The sequence below is a fragment of the Dipodomys merriami genome, unplaced genomic scaffold (genome assembly GCF_024711535.1).
Source record: "Dipodomys merriami isolate MVZ:Mamm:240054 unplaced genomic scaffold, mDipMer1.0.p SCAF_116, whole genome shotgun sequence".
In the NCBI taxonomy this organism is placed as follows: domain Eukaryota; kingdom Metazoa; phylum Chordata; class Mammalia; order Rodentia; family Heteromyidae; genus Dipodomys; species Dipodomys merriami.
Genome location: NW_027202449.1, coordinates 2279889 through 2297485, shown reverse-complemented (window position 1 = coordinate 2297485; position 17597 = coordinate 2279889). Strand labels below are relative to the sequence as shown.

At 59.6% G+C, this 17597-nt stretch overlaps 1 protein-coding gene across 1 annotated transcript; it reads right to left on the bottom strand.

Moving 5' to 3' along the window:
• Positions 1–12504, bottom strand: LOC138822803 (solute carrier family 38 member 8-like). The gene is made up of 10 exons (XM_070015727.1): positions 12316–12504; positions 11011–11209; positions 9691–9823; positions 9519–9620; positions 7599–7656; positions 3976–4090; positions 3261–3408; positions 2902–3107; positions 2155–2206; positions 1–137 (listed from the first exon to the last, which is right to left on the bottom strand). The coding sequence occupies exons 1-10, from the start codon at positions 12502–12504 to the stop codon at positions 44–46; spliced, it is 1296 nt and encodes a 431-aa protein (XP_069871828.1). The 3' UTR covers positions 1–43.
• Positions 12505–17597: the final 5093 nt, after the last annotated feature.

Sequence of the window (17597 nt, the reverse complement as noted above, 5' to 3'; positions counted from 1 at the left end):
AGCCACGTCGGTCTCACGGCTGCCCCGGAAGCCACAGGCCCCCCTAGAAGAGCTCCAAGACGGCCACGGCCGTGCTGTGCCCGAAGATGAAGGTGCCGAGCAGCACGGAGAGCGCCCCCCACAGCTCCAGGCAGCACCTGCCGAGGGACACCCCGTCAGCGCCAGCTCCACGCGCCACACCCACAGGCCCATGCGCACGGACGCGCGTGAGCCGAGGCCCAGCGTTCTCATCCACCCCGACCCGAGACTCGCCTCATAGCTTTGTTCCTCATCCCAGTGTTTCACCAAAGAAATGCAGGAGGGACAACGTTTAACCCCGCTTGCGCTCCACTCTGCACCCACTGATTCGCCCTCCCCCAGGTCCGGGGAGGCAGGGGGGAGCTCACCCACAAACTTCCCAGTGAGGCCACAGTGTCTGTGTGTCTGTGGCCAGGAAGAGCTGGAAGATGGCAGCAAATGGCCAGACCGCCAGAGACTCTGGCCCCTTCACGGAGGCTGGACGGGACCCCTGCCACGGAAGGGGCCTCCTCGGCCGCTCAGGGTGGGGGGGGGGAGGCTGGGGCAGGAGTGACTGGCTGAAGCACTGCCTGCCGGTCCCTGACAGACTGGAGGACCACAGCCGCGAGAACATCACAGAGAAAGCACCTCCGTTAAGAACTGCTGAGCTTGGGGCTGGGGAGGTGGCTCAGCGGTAGAGCGCTTGCCTTGCATGCATGAGGCCCTGGGTTCGATTCCTCAGCACCACATAAGCAGAAAAAGCTGGAAGTGGCGCTGTGGCTCCAGTGGTAGAGTGCTAGCCTTGAGCTGAAGAGCTGAGAGACAGCGCCCAGGCCCAGAGTTCAGGCCCCATGACTGGCAAAAAAAAAACCCCAAAACAAAAAACAACAACAACAAAGAACTGCTGAGCTTGGACCACGTGAGACAGAGCAGCGGCTCCCGCAGAGTGCTGCAGGGCATGGGCTATTCGGGGGCACTGTGGGGCATGGGCTGTTCACGGGGCACTGTGGGGCACGGGCTATTCGGGAGACTCTGCGGGGCACGGGCTATTCGGGAGACTCTGCGGGGCATGGGCTGTTCACGGGGCACTGTGGGGCACGGGCTATTCAGGGGGCCAGATGGCCAGGGCCAGCCGCAGCCCTGAGTGGGGCTTAAAGATGCCCAGAGCAACTCTCATGAGTGCAGACGTGGCCAGGCCACACCTGCGGCTGGAGCAGAGCCAGCTCGGGCTCATGGATCCGGAGGACAGGGCCACGTGAGCCCAGGCTGTGCCGGCCACACTCCAGGCCCCATCCACCGCGTCCCCCTGGGACCTGTGTGACCCGACTTGGAGATGAGTCACTCAAATGCAATGAAAGAGGCCACCTGGTGCAGCATGGGCCCTGCAATCCTTCTTCTAGAAGGATCTTTGAGAGCCAGAGACCAGAGAGAAACCACACAGAGATGGCAAGGGTCACAGGGACTGGTGTGACGCAGCCACAAACCAAGGGACACCTGGAGAGCTGTGGACAGCACGGCCTGCCCGCCTCACGTTAATGTGTGAGTGTGTGTGAGAGTGTGTGAGAGTGTGTGAGAGTGTGTGAGTGTGTGTGAGAGTGTGTGAGTGTGTGTGAGTGTGTGTGTGTGAGTGTGTGTGAGAGTGTGTGTGAGTGTGTGAGTGTGTGTGTGTGTGTGTGAGTGTGTGTGTGTGTGAGTTGTGCGAGTGTGAGTGAGTGTGAGTGTGTGTGAGTGCGTGTGTGTGTGTGTGTGCTCATTGGCCATCTGCGGTCACTACAGCAGCTGAGAGCCAGCGCAGGGCCCGCCTGTCTCCCCTCCGTGTGCACATCTGCGCAGCGGGAATCAGGTTCACTCGGGTCCCGGACCCAGAGGGCCAGGACCAGCCCTGGCCGTGTCCAGCTGCAAAGCCAGCTTCCTGACTCCTCCTCCTCTGGGGGGCAGGGTGGAAGCCCTGCCCCCGCCCCCAGCAACACACAGCCACCAGGCCCCTGTGAGACAGGACCGGCCCGTGCCCCCGTCCTGCCCTGGGGCTGAGCCCCCCCACAGACCCCTGAAGGCTGAGGGACAGGAGCTGGGCCCCGCCACCCAGAGGGGGCCGCGGCACACCGGGGCTTTTGGAATGTGGGTGAGGAGGATGGGCACGCCCACGGGGGCACTCACTGCACTCCTGGTCCCACAGGCTCCACGTCCGCCGCACAGATGAGACACAGACCTGTGGGGGAGACACGGGTCGCCCGATGCCCCTTGTCAGACCACGGGCTGGGGTCCGGGGTCCCCGGGACCTGAGAGGGCTCTCCCCACAGGTGGCCCTGGCTCAGGCTTGCTGAGCGTTCAGGGGTGAGGACCCCAGCTCAGCACCCCAAAACAAGCCAGCCAGGAGGCTGGTAAGGACATGCGCTCTGGGCAGCCTGTGAGGAGATGGGGCGCATCAGACCCTGCACTCCCACCCCAGGTCACTCCCTGCGCCCCTCCTCAGCACCCCCACTCCCCACACCCTGCGCCGTCCACAGTGCAGCCCGACCTGTGGGCGGGGGGACACCACAGCAGAGGCCACCCAGGAGTCTCAGCCTCCCGCGAACCTGGCGTTCCCACGCCCTGGGTCTCCAGCCTCCGGTACTCAGCCCCTGGCCCTTGATTCCACCATTTCCCCAGGCTAGAGGCTACCTACATGGCCGGCCGGCCCTACTGCTCACTGGGGGGCCCCGGCCCTGCTTCCTCTGAACCCTAAGAACTCGCAGCTTTTGCAGACACAGAACCCCTCTGTGACCTGCAGTGCCCTGTGGCTGTAGCCATTCAGGTTTCCTGGCTGTGGCTACCCTTGTGGGACTAGAACCTTCCAGAACCTGGACCTCTCACACACAGGGAGTCTGCGCAGAGACGGGCCGGGCGGGGAGGACCAACACCCACCCGGGAAGATGAAGATGAAGAAGGCGCTGACGCCCCCGACGGCGCGGGTGATCTGGCTGAGGTCGGGCAGCACCAGGGCCAGGGCCAGCGTCGCAGCCACCCACAGGACAGTCAGCGGCAGCCGCACCCACGGCCCCGAGGGGTCGGCCAGCGCCCGGGGACCCTGCGCGCCCCAGCTCCTCTTCCAGAAGTCCTGCAGCACGGACCTGCAGCGTGCGGACACATTCACCCCTCCACAGCTGGCCGGGGTCCCCGCGCCCCGGACCAGGCGTCCCCGCTGCTCCCCCACCGGCTCCGCCCGGCCGGGCAGGGCGCCCACCATCAGCCCCCCCCCCACGCCCGGCCCGGCCCGGCCTCACCTCCCCAGGAAGAGCACGATGGGGTAGACCGTCACAATGGAGACCGCGAAGAGCACACGGGCCACGAGGACAGCCACGTCGTCCTCAGGGTAGGACATCAAGATGTCCGAGGACACCTCTGTCCCGAAGGTCAGGAAGCCGTAAACCCCTGCAGGAGAGCCAGGGCGCCGGGGTGCTGAGATTAGAAAAGTGCCTCCTCTTCCCAGCATCTCAAGGTGCTCATGGTGGAAGGTTCTAGAAGGTTCTGTTCTGCTCTTTCCCAAGGCTGCCCAGTTGGAGGACTAGACCACAGACTTGCCCCTGCCAAGGTCTGGAGGTGGAGGAAAGAAAAGGTGCCAGCCTCGAGAGCAGACACCTGTCGGGGTGGGCCCAGAACCTGGGTCTGTGCGGTGGACGTGCTGTGCAGCCTCGGGCATGTCAGAGCCCTCTCCGGGCTGCACTGCCATCCTTGCCTGTCACCGTGGGAGCACATGTCCTCTCCCACCTCCTCTCTGAACGGGCAGGCGCGTGGGAGGCCGCCGGAGCAGAGGCAGGGGCTCAGCCCTGAACGCGTAGCGCGAAGCCAAGGCTGGGCTCCGCTGTCCCATCTATGAAATGGGCACTAAGGGTTCAACAGCCCGGGAGGCAAAGGGCCGGGCCGGGCACGCAGCAGGCTCTAGACCCCCGGCCCGCTCCTCTGCCCTCTGCCCTCTGCCCCCCGACCCCGCAGGCCCACCTGTCAGCGAGTAGACCACACAGCAGGCCAGCAGGGACAGCACGGAGAGCAGGACCCAGTGGCAGAGGCTCTGCCGACGCATGCTGCGGTAGATGGACACGGCCGCCTCGTGGCACTGGAGGGCAGAGGCGGGCTCAGGGAGGGGCCCGGGGGAGGGCACCCCCACAGCATGGGGGAAAAGACCAGACGAGAACCGCAGACCCCGGAGCAGAAGACACTCCCAGAGGCACTGGGAGCTCAAACGGTCCTGAGGTTCAAGTCCCAGGCAGGGGCCCCGGGATTTCTGGGCCAACATGTTGGGAGGGGGCGGGTCCCGGGGGGGGAGGGCTGCCCGGGGCACCTCCCGCCTCCAGCTTGCCCTTCTGCCCCCCATTTATGACCACTGGAACTGTCTCAAATGCCCCCGGGGACCCGCCACCCCAGTGGGACCAGGGTGGTGCAGTGTAGAGAGTGGGGAGGGTCTGGGAAGGGTGGGGAGGGTCTGGGAGGGTGGGGAGGGTCTGGGAAGGGTGGGGAGGGTCTGGGAAGGGTGGGGAGGGTCTGAGAGGGTGGGGTGTGGTCTAGCAGGGTGGGGAGGGGTCTCGGAGGGGTGGGGAGGGCCTGGGAGGGTGGGGTGTGGTCTAGCAGGGTGGGGAAGGGTCTGGGAGGGGTCTGGGAGGGGTAGGGAGGGTCTAGCAGGGTGGGTGTGGTCTAGCAGGGTGAGGAGGGTCTAGCAGGGTGAGGAGGGTCTAGCAGGGTGGATGTGGTCTAGCAGGGTGGGTGTGGTCTAGCAGGGTGAAGAGGGTCTGGGAGGGTGGCGACGCCTGGCAGGGACTGTCAAGGTCTGTGGAGTTACATGGAACATCCAATGCAGACTCTCACAGGGAACGTACACAGCCAATGCAGATCGCATTTCTCACCCCAGGGTGGGCTGTGGCGTGTTCTGTGACTGAGGGGAAGAGAGTCCCCCCTACACAGTCCTGGGTCTGTCCCTTCCCAGACCCCACCACTATGCTGTCTCTCAGAATGGGGTGCCTCCTCCCCCATGTCTCTCCCTGAACTTAGACTGCCTACACCCTGATTGGTGGCCCCAGGGCTTTGCCCGAGCTGTTCCCTGGGGCTCCCCTTCTACCAGCCCCTACTCATGCTGAGGGGAGCAATCTCCTCTCATGGGGTTCCATGAATTCAGCTCTGCCTTGTCCGGGTCTGCCTTGCTCAGGGCTCTACCGCAGGACAAGCGCAGCACAGCCCAGCTGACCACCATTCTGGGGTCACCCATGAACACCCCCTCAAGTCCACTAGTGGCAGAAGCTTCCCTCTAATCAGCCCTGGGTCCCACCCCACTTTGATGCCAGGCCTACATGGTGGAAGGTGGGCTGCTGTGCCCGCCAGGCACAGACGTATCTGAACCCATTTGGGGAAGGCGGATTGGGCACCTGTGCTTTCCGCTCTGGGCGTCTCTGGGGCCACGGGAGAGCTTGGGCAGGCAGTGGGGGTCACCCTGGCCTCCCGTGAGCGGCGTGGCACCCCGTGGGTAAGTTGCCAGAAAAGCAGAAGTGGCGCTATGGCTCCAAGTGGTAGAGCACTCACCTTGAGTGAAAAAGCTCAGGGACAGAACCCAGGCCCTGAGTTCAAGCCCCACAACCGACCAAAAGAATACAAATAAATAAATGCAAATAAAAACAAAAACTAGCTGGGTGCTGGCAGCTTATGCCTGGAAGCCCAGCTACATGGGAGACCGAGGTGGGGAGAATTATGGTTTGAGGCCAGCCCAGACACACACAAAGACCCTATCTCAAGCACCAGCTGGGGGTAGTGGCATGCAGCCATCATTCCAGTACACGTGAGGCTGAGATTAGAAGGATCATGGTTCCAGCCAAACCTGAGCCAAAGGTTCACGAGGGGATCTCCATCTCAGTGGAAGAAGATGGGCATAGTGACCGGTACCTGTCATCCCAACTACGAATGGACACCACAGCCCAGGCATGAGCCCAGGCAGGAGGTGAGAGACCTGACCTCAGAGTCAGCAGCACAGGAGAGCCAGGGCCTGGCTCAGACCCTTCTGTGCCTCTTCCAGAGCCATCTACAGAACCGGCCTCAGCCGTTCTGTGGCTCACCTGTGTTTTGTTCTCTACCTGGAGGGCCTGCCTAGCAAATGAGAGGCCCTGAGTTCAAATATCAGTACCTCCACCAATAATAATAGTAAGCAGGTTGCTGGTGGCTCACGCCTGTCATCCTTGCTACTCAGGAGGCTGAGATCTGAGGATCACGGTTCAGAGCCAGCCCAGGCAGGAAGGCCGGTGAGACTCTTATCTCCAATAAACCATTAGAAAACTGGAAGTGGCGCTGTAGCTCAAGTGGTAGAGCTCTCGCCTTGAGCTGAAGAGCTGAGGGACAGCGCCCAAGCCCAGAGTTCAAGCCCTACAACTGACCAAAATAATCATAATAATAATTATTATAACCACAGATTTCAGAAGTTCCAGAAGCCGGTGCAGCCAGAACAGACCTTGAAGCCATCTGCTCCTCCTGGCCTGGCCTGGCCTGGCACGTGCACTCACGTTTGGGGGAGAGAGGACACCTTGGAACCAGGCCAGGGATCCTGATCACACGGCCACCTCCACCCAGCCTCAGCCCTACCCCCGACCCCTGGCTCTCCAAGGCAGAGCCTGCCACCTCGCCCTGCCAGCTCTCCCTCCCAGCCCCGGCGCAGCAGCCTGTGTCCCTGGAAACCACAGGCAGCCTGGTTGCTAGGGGAAGCGAAGGGGAGCCGGGCAGAGGTGAGCAGCGAGCATCTGGTAGGCCGCGCCGGCTTCCGCACCATGTGCTCGGGCCAGGAGAGGGGCAGTTATGCTAAATCCAGATGACAGCTGACGGCTAACACCGGGCTGTGCAGCTTTCAAAATATTGCGTGTGCAGAAGAAATGTGAGAAAGTCACGTGGGCTTGGCGGAGCCCCAGAAACCACACTGTTAAAAGGAAGAGAAATCAGAAATGTTTCCGATTTTTTTTTTCCTCCAAAATGGTTCTCACAAACACAAGAGGAAGAAAGAGGAGGCAGCTGGCACACGAGGGACCAGGACGCCAGGGCTGCAAAGCCGGCACTGCTGGAGGAGCTGATGAGCTCGACCCCTCCTTGGGTGTGGAGGTGCTGGTGGAGGGCAGGGTTTTCAGAGACGGAAGCTACCTTCCTCCAGTGAGCTGCGGCAGGTACGGTTTCCCAAAGGCAGCGCTGCTCTCTGAGCTGCCTGGGGCTTCACCCGGTCCCAGGTGGGCCTCCTGGGCTTCGCTCTGGACCTGCAGGCCTCCCTGCCCAGGCGCCTCCCTCTCCCGCCAGGTCCCTCTCCCTCCCGCCACAGTCCTAGGAGCATCTGCCAAGAGGCTCTGGTCCCGGTCCCCATGCTCAGTCCCCAGCCAGCAAGTGCAGGGCTGCAGATGCTGACACCACAGGTGGGGGACAGTTCCCAGTTTCAGTGACAACTCGCGCCTCCTAGAGAGCCCAGACGCTGTGTGCGCAGTCTCCAGCTGACAGCTGCTGGAAGCCATTAAGCGCTAAGTCCTCAAATGTCCCCCTCCCTCCCCCAAACAGGGAGCCACACGGTCCCCAGGGATCAGGGAGCCTCTGGAAATACCACAGTGGACGCTTACCTGAAACCCGAAGCAGATGGTGGGAAAGACACTGAGCGCAGAGGCCCAGGAGACGGGGCTGTGGGGAGACAAGAACAGGGAGTGTGGGGGTCTGAATCAGCCTGAACTGGCTCTGCGGGTGCTCTGCCGCTTGTGCCACGCCCCCACTCCCCCACTTTAGCTATCTTTCAGATAGGGCCTTGCACTCTCTTGCTCAAGCTGTCCTCAGAGGGCGATCCTCCCACCCCTGCTCCTGCCTTCCTGCCTCCACAGGAGCACGCCGCCACCCCCAGGGCACTGATGGAGAGCAGTTTACTAACTTCTTGCAAGGGTTGTTCTTGAACTGTGATCTTTCTAATCTCGACACCCTGGCTGAGAGGATGAATTTAAAGAAGAGCAGAGACACATGACCACGTGGGCTGTAGGTGTGTTCGCAGTGTTTATGGCCAGCTTTGGGGATGGAAAGGAGGTTTATTAAATGTTGCACTTGCTAAATCTGGCTCTGCTGACATTTGGCAAGATGACATTCTCCACGTGGGCAGGACTCGGGCAAGGCAGCAGCTAGGGGAGCTGCCTTCCCACCTCTCCTCGCGCGCGCGTGCGCACGCGCGCACACACACACACACACACACACACACACACACACACATGACTGCCTCCTCCCCAGGCCAGCCACCTCCATCCGGCGCGCCTCCCACAGCCCAGGCCGCTTTGTTCTCATCCAAACTACTCAGAGGACGAGGCGTGCAAGGGCACACTCTCACGCCCTCTCTGGGGTCTTTGCCTGGTGGGCCTGGTCCCTGTGTCAGCAGCCCCACGTGCCTGCCTCCGGCATGCTCAGAGGACATGCGACAGAAGGGTCAGGAGCAGCACCCCTCTGCCTGGTCCTGTTTCTGTCTCGCTGCCTGTCTGTCTGTCTCTCTGCCTGCCTGCCTGCATGTCTGTCTCTGTCTCTATCTCTTTCTGTCTCTCTGTCTCTGTCCCTGTCCCTGTCTCTATCTCTATCTCTGTCTCTGTCTCTTTCTATCTCTCTGTCTCTGTCTCTGTCTCTTTCTGTCTCTGTCTCTCTGTCTCTATCTCTGTCCCTGTCCCTGTCTGTCTCTGTCTCTGTCTCTTTCTGTCTCTGTCTCTGTCTCTGTCCCTGTCCCTGTCTGTCTCTGTTTCTGTCTCTGTCTCTCTGTCTTTCTCTCTCTGTGCAGGTATGCGGAGAGTTGTATTGGGGTAGCCAAGATTACAGGAATGAGTTACCATGCCCATTTGGTCCCATTTCTTCCCCTGACCCCCACAGAACATAGCAGGTGATCTCTTTCGGAGAAAATCAGGTCACACCTTGTGCTTCAACAGAACTCCAATCCCTGTCCCGGCTCCAGGTCTCTCCGCGATACCCTACCCCGCTTGCTGCCTGGCGCGGCTCCCTCTGTCCCTAGAAGCTGTCTCTGCTGCCTCTGCCTGAACCTAGAAGCCCGCCCCAGCTGGGGTAGCCTTTAGTGCCTTCGTGCACAACTAGGTCTGGTCCTTTATTTCTTGTTTCTTTCTTTTTGTGCCAGTCTAGGGCTTGACCTCAGGGCCTGGGCACTGTCCCTGAGCTTTTTTGCTCAAGGCTAGCACTCTATCACTTGAGCCACAGCTCCACTTCTGACTTTTTGCTGGCTTATTAGAGGCTCATGGACTGTCCTGCCTGAGCTGGCTTTGGCCTCTGATCTGATCTCAGATCTCAGCCTCATGAGTAGCTAGGATGACAGGTGTGAGCTGCTGTGCCTGGCTAATGACGCACGCTTTGGCAGAGAAGGGGCCTTGGGGCCACTCTCCCCTCGCCCGAGCCGTCGGGGCCTCACACAAGGGGCCCAGGCTCTGTGGTGGACCTGGGCCCTCCCAGGCTCTGCGGTGGACTGGGCCCGCTTCTCCCGCGGGAAGCAGGGAAAGCCGTTCTCACAAACTCACCTTGGCAAAGGCAGAGGCTCCCGCAGCAGCCCCGGAGGCCGAAGGTAGTACTGCATCGTGACGACCAGAGCCAGGTAGCAGGCAGCCAAGGTGCCCAGGATGCTGCCGTGGAGAGGGGCAGCGTCAGCGGCCGCTCAGCCGCACCCTGCCAGAGGCGTGGGCAGCCCCGTACCTGGTGTACTTCTGGAAAGCGATCTCCCTGGGTGCCGACAGGGGCAGGATGACCAGCACGGACAGCAGGGGCAGCGTGAAGCGCTGGGTAGCGTACCAGGGCTGGGGGTCCCCGAGCAGGAGGGAGTCACACACTGGCGGGGACAGGGGCAGGCGCTGAGGCAGCAAGCACAGCGCGGCCACGCAGGACAGGCACAGGGGCCTCAAGAAGGAAGGAGCCAGAACCTCCCAGAAATCCATTCCACGAGCGCTCGGGAGCTCTGCCCAGGGCCCCATCCCTGCTCCTGTGGCATTCTCGCTGGCCACAGGCCCTTTCTGGCTTGCGCAGGAGCTCCGCGGCTGTGTGGGCTGTGCACGCTGCCGGGGGTTTGGCCATCCTAAGGGAGACGCTTCGCGCCTCACTTCCGTTCTGCTGCTACGCGATAACCTGAATCGATGCTAAGGAAGAGCTAAATAATGCTGTTGTCCACCTTGGCCTAATGGAAGTTTCCAGCATCCTGCACCCACCAACATACAGAACATCTGTTCTCTTGACCCGTTGGACTGAGCGCAAGCTGGGACCAGGCCTCAACAATCTAAATCACCCCAAGGATGCTCTCTGCCCATGATACAATTGAGACAGAAACCAAGCAGGGATCTGGAAAACTCCAGACTGAAATGAAATAATCCAAACATTTGACAAGTCAAGGAAGAAACAGTGGGGGAAAAAAAATCAGCAAAAAAACCCAATCCCGGTTCCGGTGGCTCATGCCTGTAATCCTGGCTGAGATCTGAGGATCACGGTTCAAAGCCAGCCAAGAGCAGGAAAGTCTTTGAGTTTCTTAACTCCACTAAATTACTCAGAAAAAGTTGCAAGTGGCGCTGTGGCTCAAGTGGTAGAGCACCAGCCTTGAGCACAGAGAGGCTCAGGGACAGCGCCCAGGCCCTGAGTTCAAGCCCCAAGACCAGCAGAAAATAAAATTTAAAAAAATATACTTTGGCATAAAAGTGAAAAAAAGAACATACTAGAACTGGTTAAGACGCAGCAAAAGCAGCACTTAGTGGAAGAGTCTCACTAGGAGGCGAGAAGCTGGGGTTGTGGGGGAGAGTTCCGGGGGTCTCTGTGAGGTATTCATGCCATGGCTTGTTTTCCCATCTGTAAAAGGGATTATGTCTTCGAGACACCCTCGCTGCAGCCTCAGTCCCCTCATGTGTGTCTACCTGTGATAATACACTCACTCTCCCTTCCCTGCCCTTTTGCTGTCCCCACCCCCGGGGGGGGGGAGCCAGTGTCTACTGTCCCCGCGTCTACTGTCCACCTGCGTCCCAGCACAGCACTCACGCTTCTCCAGCTGGTCCCCGATCACCCTGAGGAAGGCCACGGAGATCATGAGCAGGTTGAGCAGGAAGCAGGCCTCACACAGCTTCCCCATGGCCGGGCCACACAGCTCGCGGACCACACCCTGGTAGGAGTCCTGGCCGCTGACGGAGGCTGCATAGCCCAGGATGGCCAGCCCACTGGTCAGGAAGACCAAGGAGACCTGCAAGAAGGACCGCAGGACTCCAGCATGCTGCACCGAGGCCTCAACCTCCCCAGAGACAGGCCAGGGCCCCGCCCCGCCTCGCCCCTTCCCACCCTTCTAGTCTGCCAGCCTGTGTCTGCATCTATGCTTCTAACACGGCTCAGCCTCGGCCGGACAGAGGAGACAGCAGAAAGCCAGGGGTGACATGGCTCTCCAGAGCTGGCTGGAGAGGCAGAGTGGGTGGTTAGGAACACAAGGCGGAGCAGGCCTGCCTGGGCCCCAAATCCAGCTGTGAAGTGCCAGCTGTGAAGTGGGAGCAGGCCTGGGGTGCTGGTGATGCCTTCCGCTTGGTGACCTGCCCGGGCGGTGCTCGTCCTTCCCACCACCTCCCGCTGCCTCTACGTCAGCTCTGATGTTTTGTTCCCACATTTTCAGACATACAGGAGGGGTGCAACCCACACAGCAGGCCATCTCTCCAGGGTCCAGGAGAAGCCCCGCCTCTGCCATGTGGCCCCGCCCACAGAACCATGCCCATGCAAAGCCCCGCCCACCGAGCCCCAGACCCCATTCCTTTGTTTACCCCTCCCACACCCAACCCAAGCCCGGCCACTACAGTGTGGCGGGGCCAGCCAGCCCAGCCGTGGTGTGTTGCGTTGGGTAGTGGTGATTTGTGCCAGCCCCGCAGCACATCCAGTCCTCAGTGCTATGCTCCAGGAAGACCGCAGGGTCTTTTCAAATTAGCATCTAGCCCTGGTGAGCTGCCGGGCACGTGGCACAGGGGGCACACAGTGCAAGGCAGACATGTGCGGTTGAAGGGACAGGAGAGGAACAGGCGCCTCGGCCCACCAGTCCCTGCTCCCAGAGCTGATGACCACGAAGTGACCGCACCCAGACACCCCATCTGCACCAGCGAGAGGGGGAATGCTTGAGGAGGGTGCTCTAGAAGTCTGTGAAGCCGGCTTCTAGACCAGGTACCTTAGGCTGCCCAGGCACTACCCCGGATGGCCTCCGCCCAACGGCCTCATTAGCAGAGAGGGGGCCGCCATCTTGCAGAACAAGACAGGGGATCCTACCTGGGAAAGCCACAGCAGTGCCTGCCTGTCCCTGGAGGCCCGGGGACTTACCAGCACCACCAGGAAGGTGGGCAGCACGCCTCCCGCCTGGTGGAAGGCCCAGGGGAAGTTGAGCAGGCCAGCTCCCAGTGCGGACTTGATGAGAATGAAGACGGCGCCCAGCGAGGACAAGCTGGGGGTGACGGCCTCAGGGTGAGGCTTCTCTGTTAGGCCTCTGTTCCCTTGGGTCTGCCCCTCCATGGCTGTCCTGACAAAGGACAGAAGCTAAGGGCCATCTTCACCCCTCTTCTTCCCCAGCTTCCCAAAGTCTCCTCTCCTCAGACCCAACCCTCCCCCCTCCCCCCGCTAGACCCTCACCTCAGCCATAGCCTGAACATGACAGTTTCGTTTGCCCGGTGATTTCTGACCTCACCCCTTCTCCTCACCCTTCCCACTTTTTTTTTTTTTTTTTTTTTTTGCCAGTCATGGTGCCTGAACTCTGGGTCTGGGTGCTGTCCCTCAGCTCTTCAGCTCAAGGCTACTGCACCCTACCAGTCTGACCCTTCCCACTTTCTATCCCTTTTTCACTCCTGTGTGGGACTCCAAGGTGATCCTGACTCCCTCGTGTGGGCTGAACTCTGGGCCTGGGCGCTGTCCCTCAGCTCTTCAGCTCAAGGCTAGTGCTCTACCACTTGAGCCATAGTGCCACTTCTGGCTTTTTCTGCTTATGTGGTGCTGAGGAATCGAATCCAGGGCCTCATGCATGCAAGGCAAGCACCCTACCACTGAGCCACCTTCCCAGCCCCTTTCTTCCCTTGTTCAAACCACCAACCTCCTCCTAGGGAGCCTCAATCTCCCAACCTCCACCCACCCCTGCTTCTTAAGGTCCACACCCATCGTGCCCCCAGGCCCTCCTCCTTACCCCCAAACCCCGACTCCAAGGCAGCAGACAGCCCACGTCTGGGCCACAGCGCCGGGTGTCAGACTTCGTCCTGGTGCTTTGGCTGCAGTCTAGCTCTGGGGAGAGGCACTAATCAGCTGTTCATTAAGGGGGCCTGGAGGGCGTGTGACGGGATCCGGGTTCAAAGCCTAGAAGGGCAGGGACATAGGGGAGCAAGACCACCTATCCTGAGAGTGTCTAGCTCTGACTTCTGACCTGATCAGTGAGGCTCAAGACCTCCTACCACCCACCCAGGCCCCGCCCTGGGGTGGCGCCAGTCCAGCTGCCAGTTCAGGGGCTAAGCTCAGCCAGAAGCCCCTGGGGGCAGGCCCGCAGCAGCCCCACCCTCCACAGGTCCGAGGGTCAGCTGCTGCGCCCCTTGGCCTGCGGCCGGCCGAGCCCTCAGAAAGGCTGTGAGGTCCACAAGCACTCCCTCGGACATCCTCTCCCGTCCCTCCTGCTCCGGCTTCCAGGCAGACTGACCCTGGGCCAGCCGGGGCTGCCATTGTCCAGTGTGTGCTTCCCTGTATCTCTGGGAACACAGGCGTGTGTCACCGAGCCCAGCTATTGTGCTTCCCCTGTGGCTGGTATAATGGAGTCTCTTGAACTTTTTTACCTGGGCTGGCCCCAGGCGCACTCCCATGGAGAAATCTTGCCCTGGCAGGATGTCTACACCATGTCCTCCTTGGTTCCTCCGTGGGAAGATGGCCAGTGCGCGCTGAAGAGGGCGGTGAGGCCCGTGTGGCAGCCCAGGCTGGACGAGGGTCTGGACGACAGGCGGTGTTCACACAGACTGCTCCCTGCCCCTCCTCCAAAACCTGGCCTCCTGAGAAAGAAGATAAAGGGCCTTGCATCAGGTGGAGTCAGATGCTGCGGCCCGGGTACAACCCCCCTCCCCAGCCACCCACCACGGGTCCCTCGTTAGTTGCTCATTAATGTGCATGACTTGGAAATTGGCCGCTGGGCTGTGAAATCGCAAGCATCTGGAAGAAAATCTCTTAATTCGGGGGGGGGGGGTGTTGGTATCCGCCCTCTGCTGGCATCCCGGGCGGGCAGCATGGCCTTTGTGAGCTGCGCAGGGGCGCCCTGCGGTTCCCATCCCCCAGCACTGCCGGCCCCGGCCCTGGAGCAGAGGAGCACACCGCCAGCCTCTGCGCAGGAGCACCCCTGGCTGGCGAGCATTCTCCTCTATGTATTTGGAGCCAGCACAACTTGCTGGGTTGGCAGCTGCCCGCCAGGACTGCCCAAGAATCCTTCCTTCCTTCCCCATGGACCCGTGGCAGACGCCAGGCTGGGTTCCTCATGGGAAAGTGGACTCAGCTAGTTTCTCTGCGCTTACACCCATTAAGAAGTTCTGGATCTGATGAAGGCAGGTCTTGGGCCAGCAATGGTGTCTTTGTCTCCCCCACACCCTTGGCTTCTTGGGGCAGAGGCTGGGGGCTGTAAGGACAGCACCCCTACAGCAGCTTCCACGGTCCTCCACAGGAAATGTACAAGGGCCCCAAGATGTCTGTATCTCAACCTGGGGCATCCAGGTGGGCCTTGAGAGTAAGTGCCCTTGTAATAGGACGCGAGGGGTCAGAGGTCGGCCAGGGACGGTGATGGTGATGGGAAGACAGGGCAGAGGCTGGAGTGGAAGGCCTGGAAGACAGGATGGGGTGGAGAACGCGGGTGTGAGGCGGCCACCAGAGATGGGAAAGGCAGGGCCGACACAGCTGGGTGACAAACCTGCCACTCTCACCACTTTCCAGTGTGCATCTGAGTGGCTCTCAGTCACTCACAAGGCTGTGTAACTGTACACCAATTCCAGACCATTTCCATCACCTCAGAAGAAAGCCTCTTCCCATGGGCCCTGGCAACCACTAATCTGCTTTGTCTCCAGGGATTTGTCTGTCTGGGACCTTTCATGTAAATGTGATCACACACACACGTGCCCTTCCGTGCGTGCTAGGGCTTGGCGAGCCTCCCCGCTGCGTACCCTCGCTCCACCATCTGGGGGCTCTCCCCCACTGCTCCTAGCGGGGCTGAGGGGCCTCTGGAAGCTTTTCAACTAGGGTCCCAGGTGGCGTGCTCTCAAGTGGCAGGAGGGGGGAGTGGAGGGCCAGGCCCAGGACTCTTTCTAGGATTGCTTCTATTTTTAAACATCCAAGTTTTTAAGAATCTTAGTCATGGGGCTGGGAAGGTGGCTCAGGGGTAGAGCGCTTGCCTTGCATGCATGAGGCCCTGGGTTTGATTCCCCAGCACCACATATGCAAAAAGAAAAAGGCCAGAAGTGGCGCTGTGGCTCAAATGGTAGAGTGCTAGCCTTGAGCTGAAGAGCTGAGGGACAGCGCCCAGACCCAGAGTTCAGGCCCCACGACCAGACGACCCCCCCTCAAAAAAAAAAAAAAAAAAAGAATCTTAGTCTTTCTCTGAAATCTCCCATGTAATCTCTGGCAGCCATGTGAGAAACACTTGACGGTGCTCTGCGAATCTCCTCCTCCCTCTTCCATTGGGCTCCCTCTACCTGTGGCACCCCTGTGCTCCCGCACTCAGCCAGGCCAGCCCGTTTCTTTTGGGAGCCTGCGGCAGCCTTGCAGACTGGACATCTGAGCCTGCTGCTAGTCACGGCTCTGGGAGAGCTCGAGCTTTCTCTGCTGGGCTGGCTGGCCCTGGGGACTTCGCCTCAGTGGAGCTCCCGTGTCTCCAGGCAAGGACTGGACCTGAGTGTCCCATTCACAGGGCAGGACGGGGAGGAGCAGGGTTTCTCTGCTGTCACCACTCATATGGTTAAGGTCCCTGAGTGACCCTCCTTGGAGGGGACTCTTCTGCCAATCTGTGGCGGTGGCTAGCTATTGCCTTGATGGTCTTTTTTTTTTTTTTTTTTGTGGGTGCTTACTAAATGATGAATCCATACCAGAGACCCTCAGATGGGTTGGGGGAGCCACCAGTGTCACTTCCAGAGGCCTGGCTGGACCACATACCCAACAGCTCCTACCTGATGTTATTCAGCCAACACACTGCGCTCTGTAAGGCCCTGCCCGAGGCCCATGCAAGACCGTACACACACTGGGGCTATGAACAGTCTGAATCATCAATCTAGGGTCAGTCTGACAGCCTCTCTAGAACATTCCCCCCAGCCAGACCACTGAAATCCCGCTGCCATCATCCATCAAGGGCCACAAGCCTCCAGGACTCTTCTGAATAGTGCACCCTGTGGAGTCAGACAAGGGACCCCAGCACACGGGCAGCCACAGAGAAGCAGAAGAGCTGCACCTCAACAAAATGAAAACATCTAAGCTTCATAGGGTACCATAAGAAGGTGAAGAAAGGTCAGGGCAGGGCTCGAGCAGTACAGGGACTACCTCACAAGCACAAGGCCTTGAGTTCAAACCCCAGTACTGGGCTGGGAAGGTGGCTCAGCGGTAGAGCGCTTGCCTTGCATGCCTTAGGCCCTGGGTTTGATTCCTCAGCACCACATAAGCAAAAAGAGAAAAGCCGGAAGTGGTGCTGTGGCTCAAGTGGTAGAGCGCTAGCCTTGAGCTGAAGAGCTGAGGGACAGCACCCAGGCCCAGAGTTCAGGCCCCATGACCGGACCCAAAAACAAAAACAAAAACAAAAAACAAACCCCAGTACTGCCAAAAGAAAAATATACACACTTCCCCTGAAAAAAGTGAAGACACTCCATCAAAATGAAAAAGAACGTATTTGTTAGTCCAATAAGGACTTGTATTTGGAACATAAAATAAATTCTTAGTTTATTAATAAAAATTAAAACAATCCAATTAAAAAAGTAGATGAAGACTAGACATTCTCCACAAAGGAGATGCACAAATGGCCAAAGAACCCACAGGAAGATTCTCCATCTGACTAGGCTTTATGAACATGCAAACCAAGATGACAAGAGCACCGAGGCACTTGGGGGCCTAACCAGACAGCCACTTCTGCAGTACTGGCACACCACTTTACAAGGGGCCACACGGAGCAAGATTTCCCTGCTCCCAGTGCTGCTCACTGCAGCAGCATGGGACATCACACCCCAAGTGGCCCCTCCACAGCCATCAAAAAGCAGCTCACCTCCAGGAAGCTCACCTCCAAAAGAAGCAAGTTCTGACACGTGGGAGAACCTTGAAGCCAGGACACACAGTGAGAGAGAACAGCTACAAGGGCGCTATGTGGACACTCCGCTGAGATCACACAGGCAAATCCCCGACAGAGCTGGGGGGCTGGAAGGGGAAAAGATGGGTGACTGCTAATGGGGCTGTGGTTTGTCCTGGGACAGTGTTCTGGAGTTAGCATGCCAACTAGTGTTTGCATAACCTACTGGGTTATACACTGTAAAGTGGAACATCTTGGAACAATTAACAGGTTAACTCAGAATTCCTGCAGACTGTCATAAACAGAAATGGACAAGTGAAAGAACTTGTTACACAAA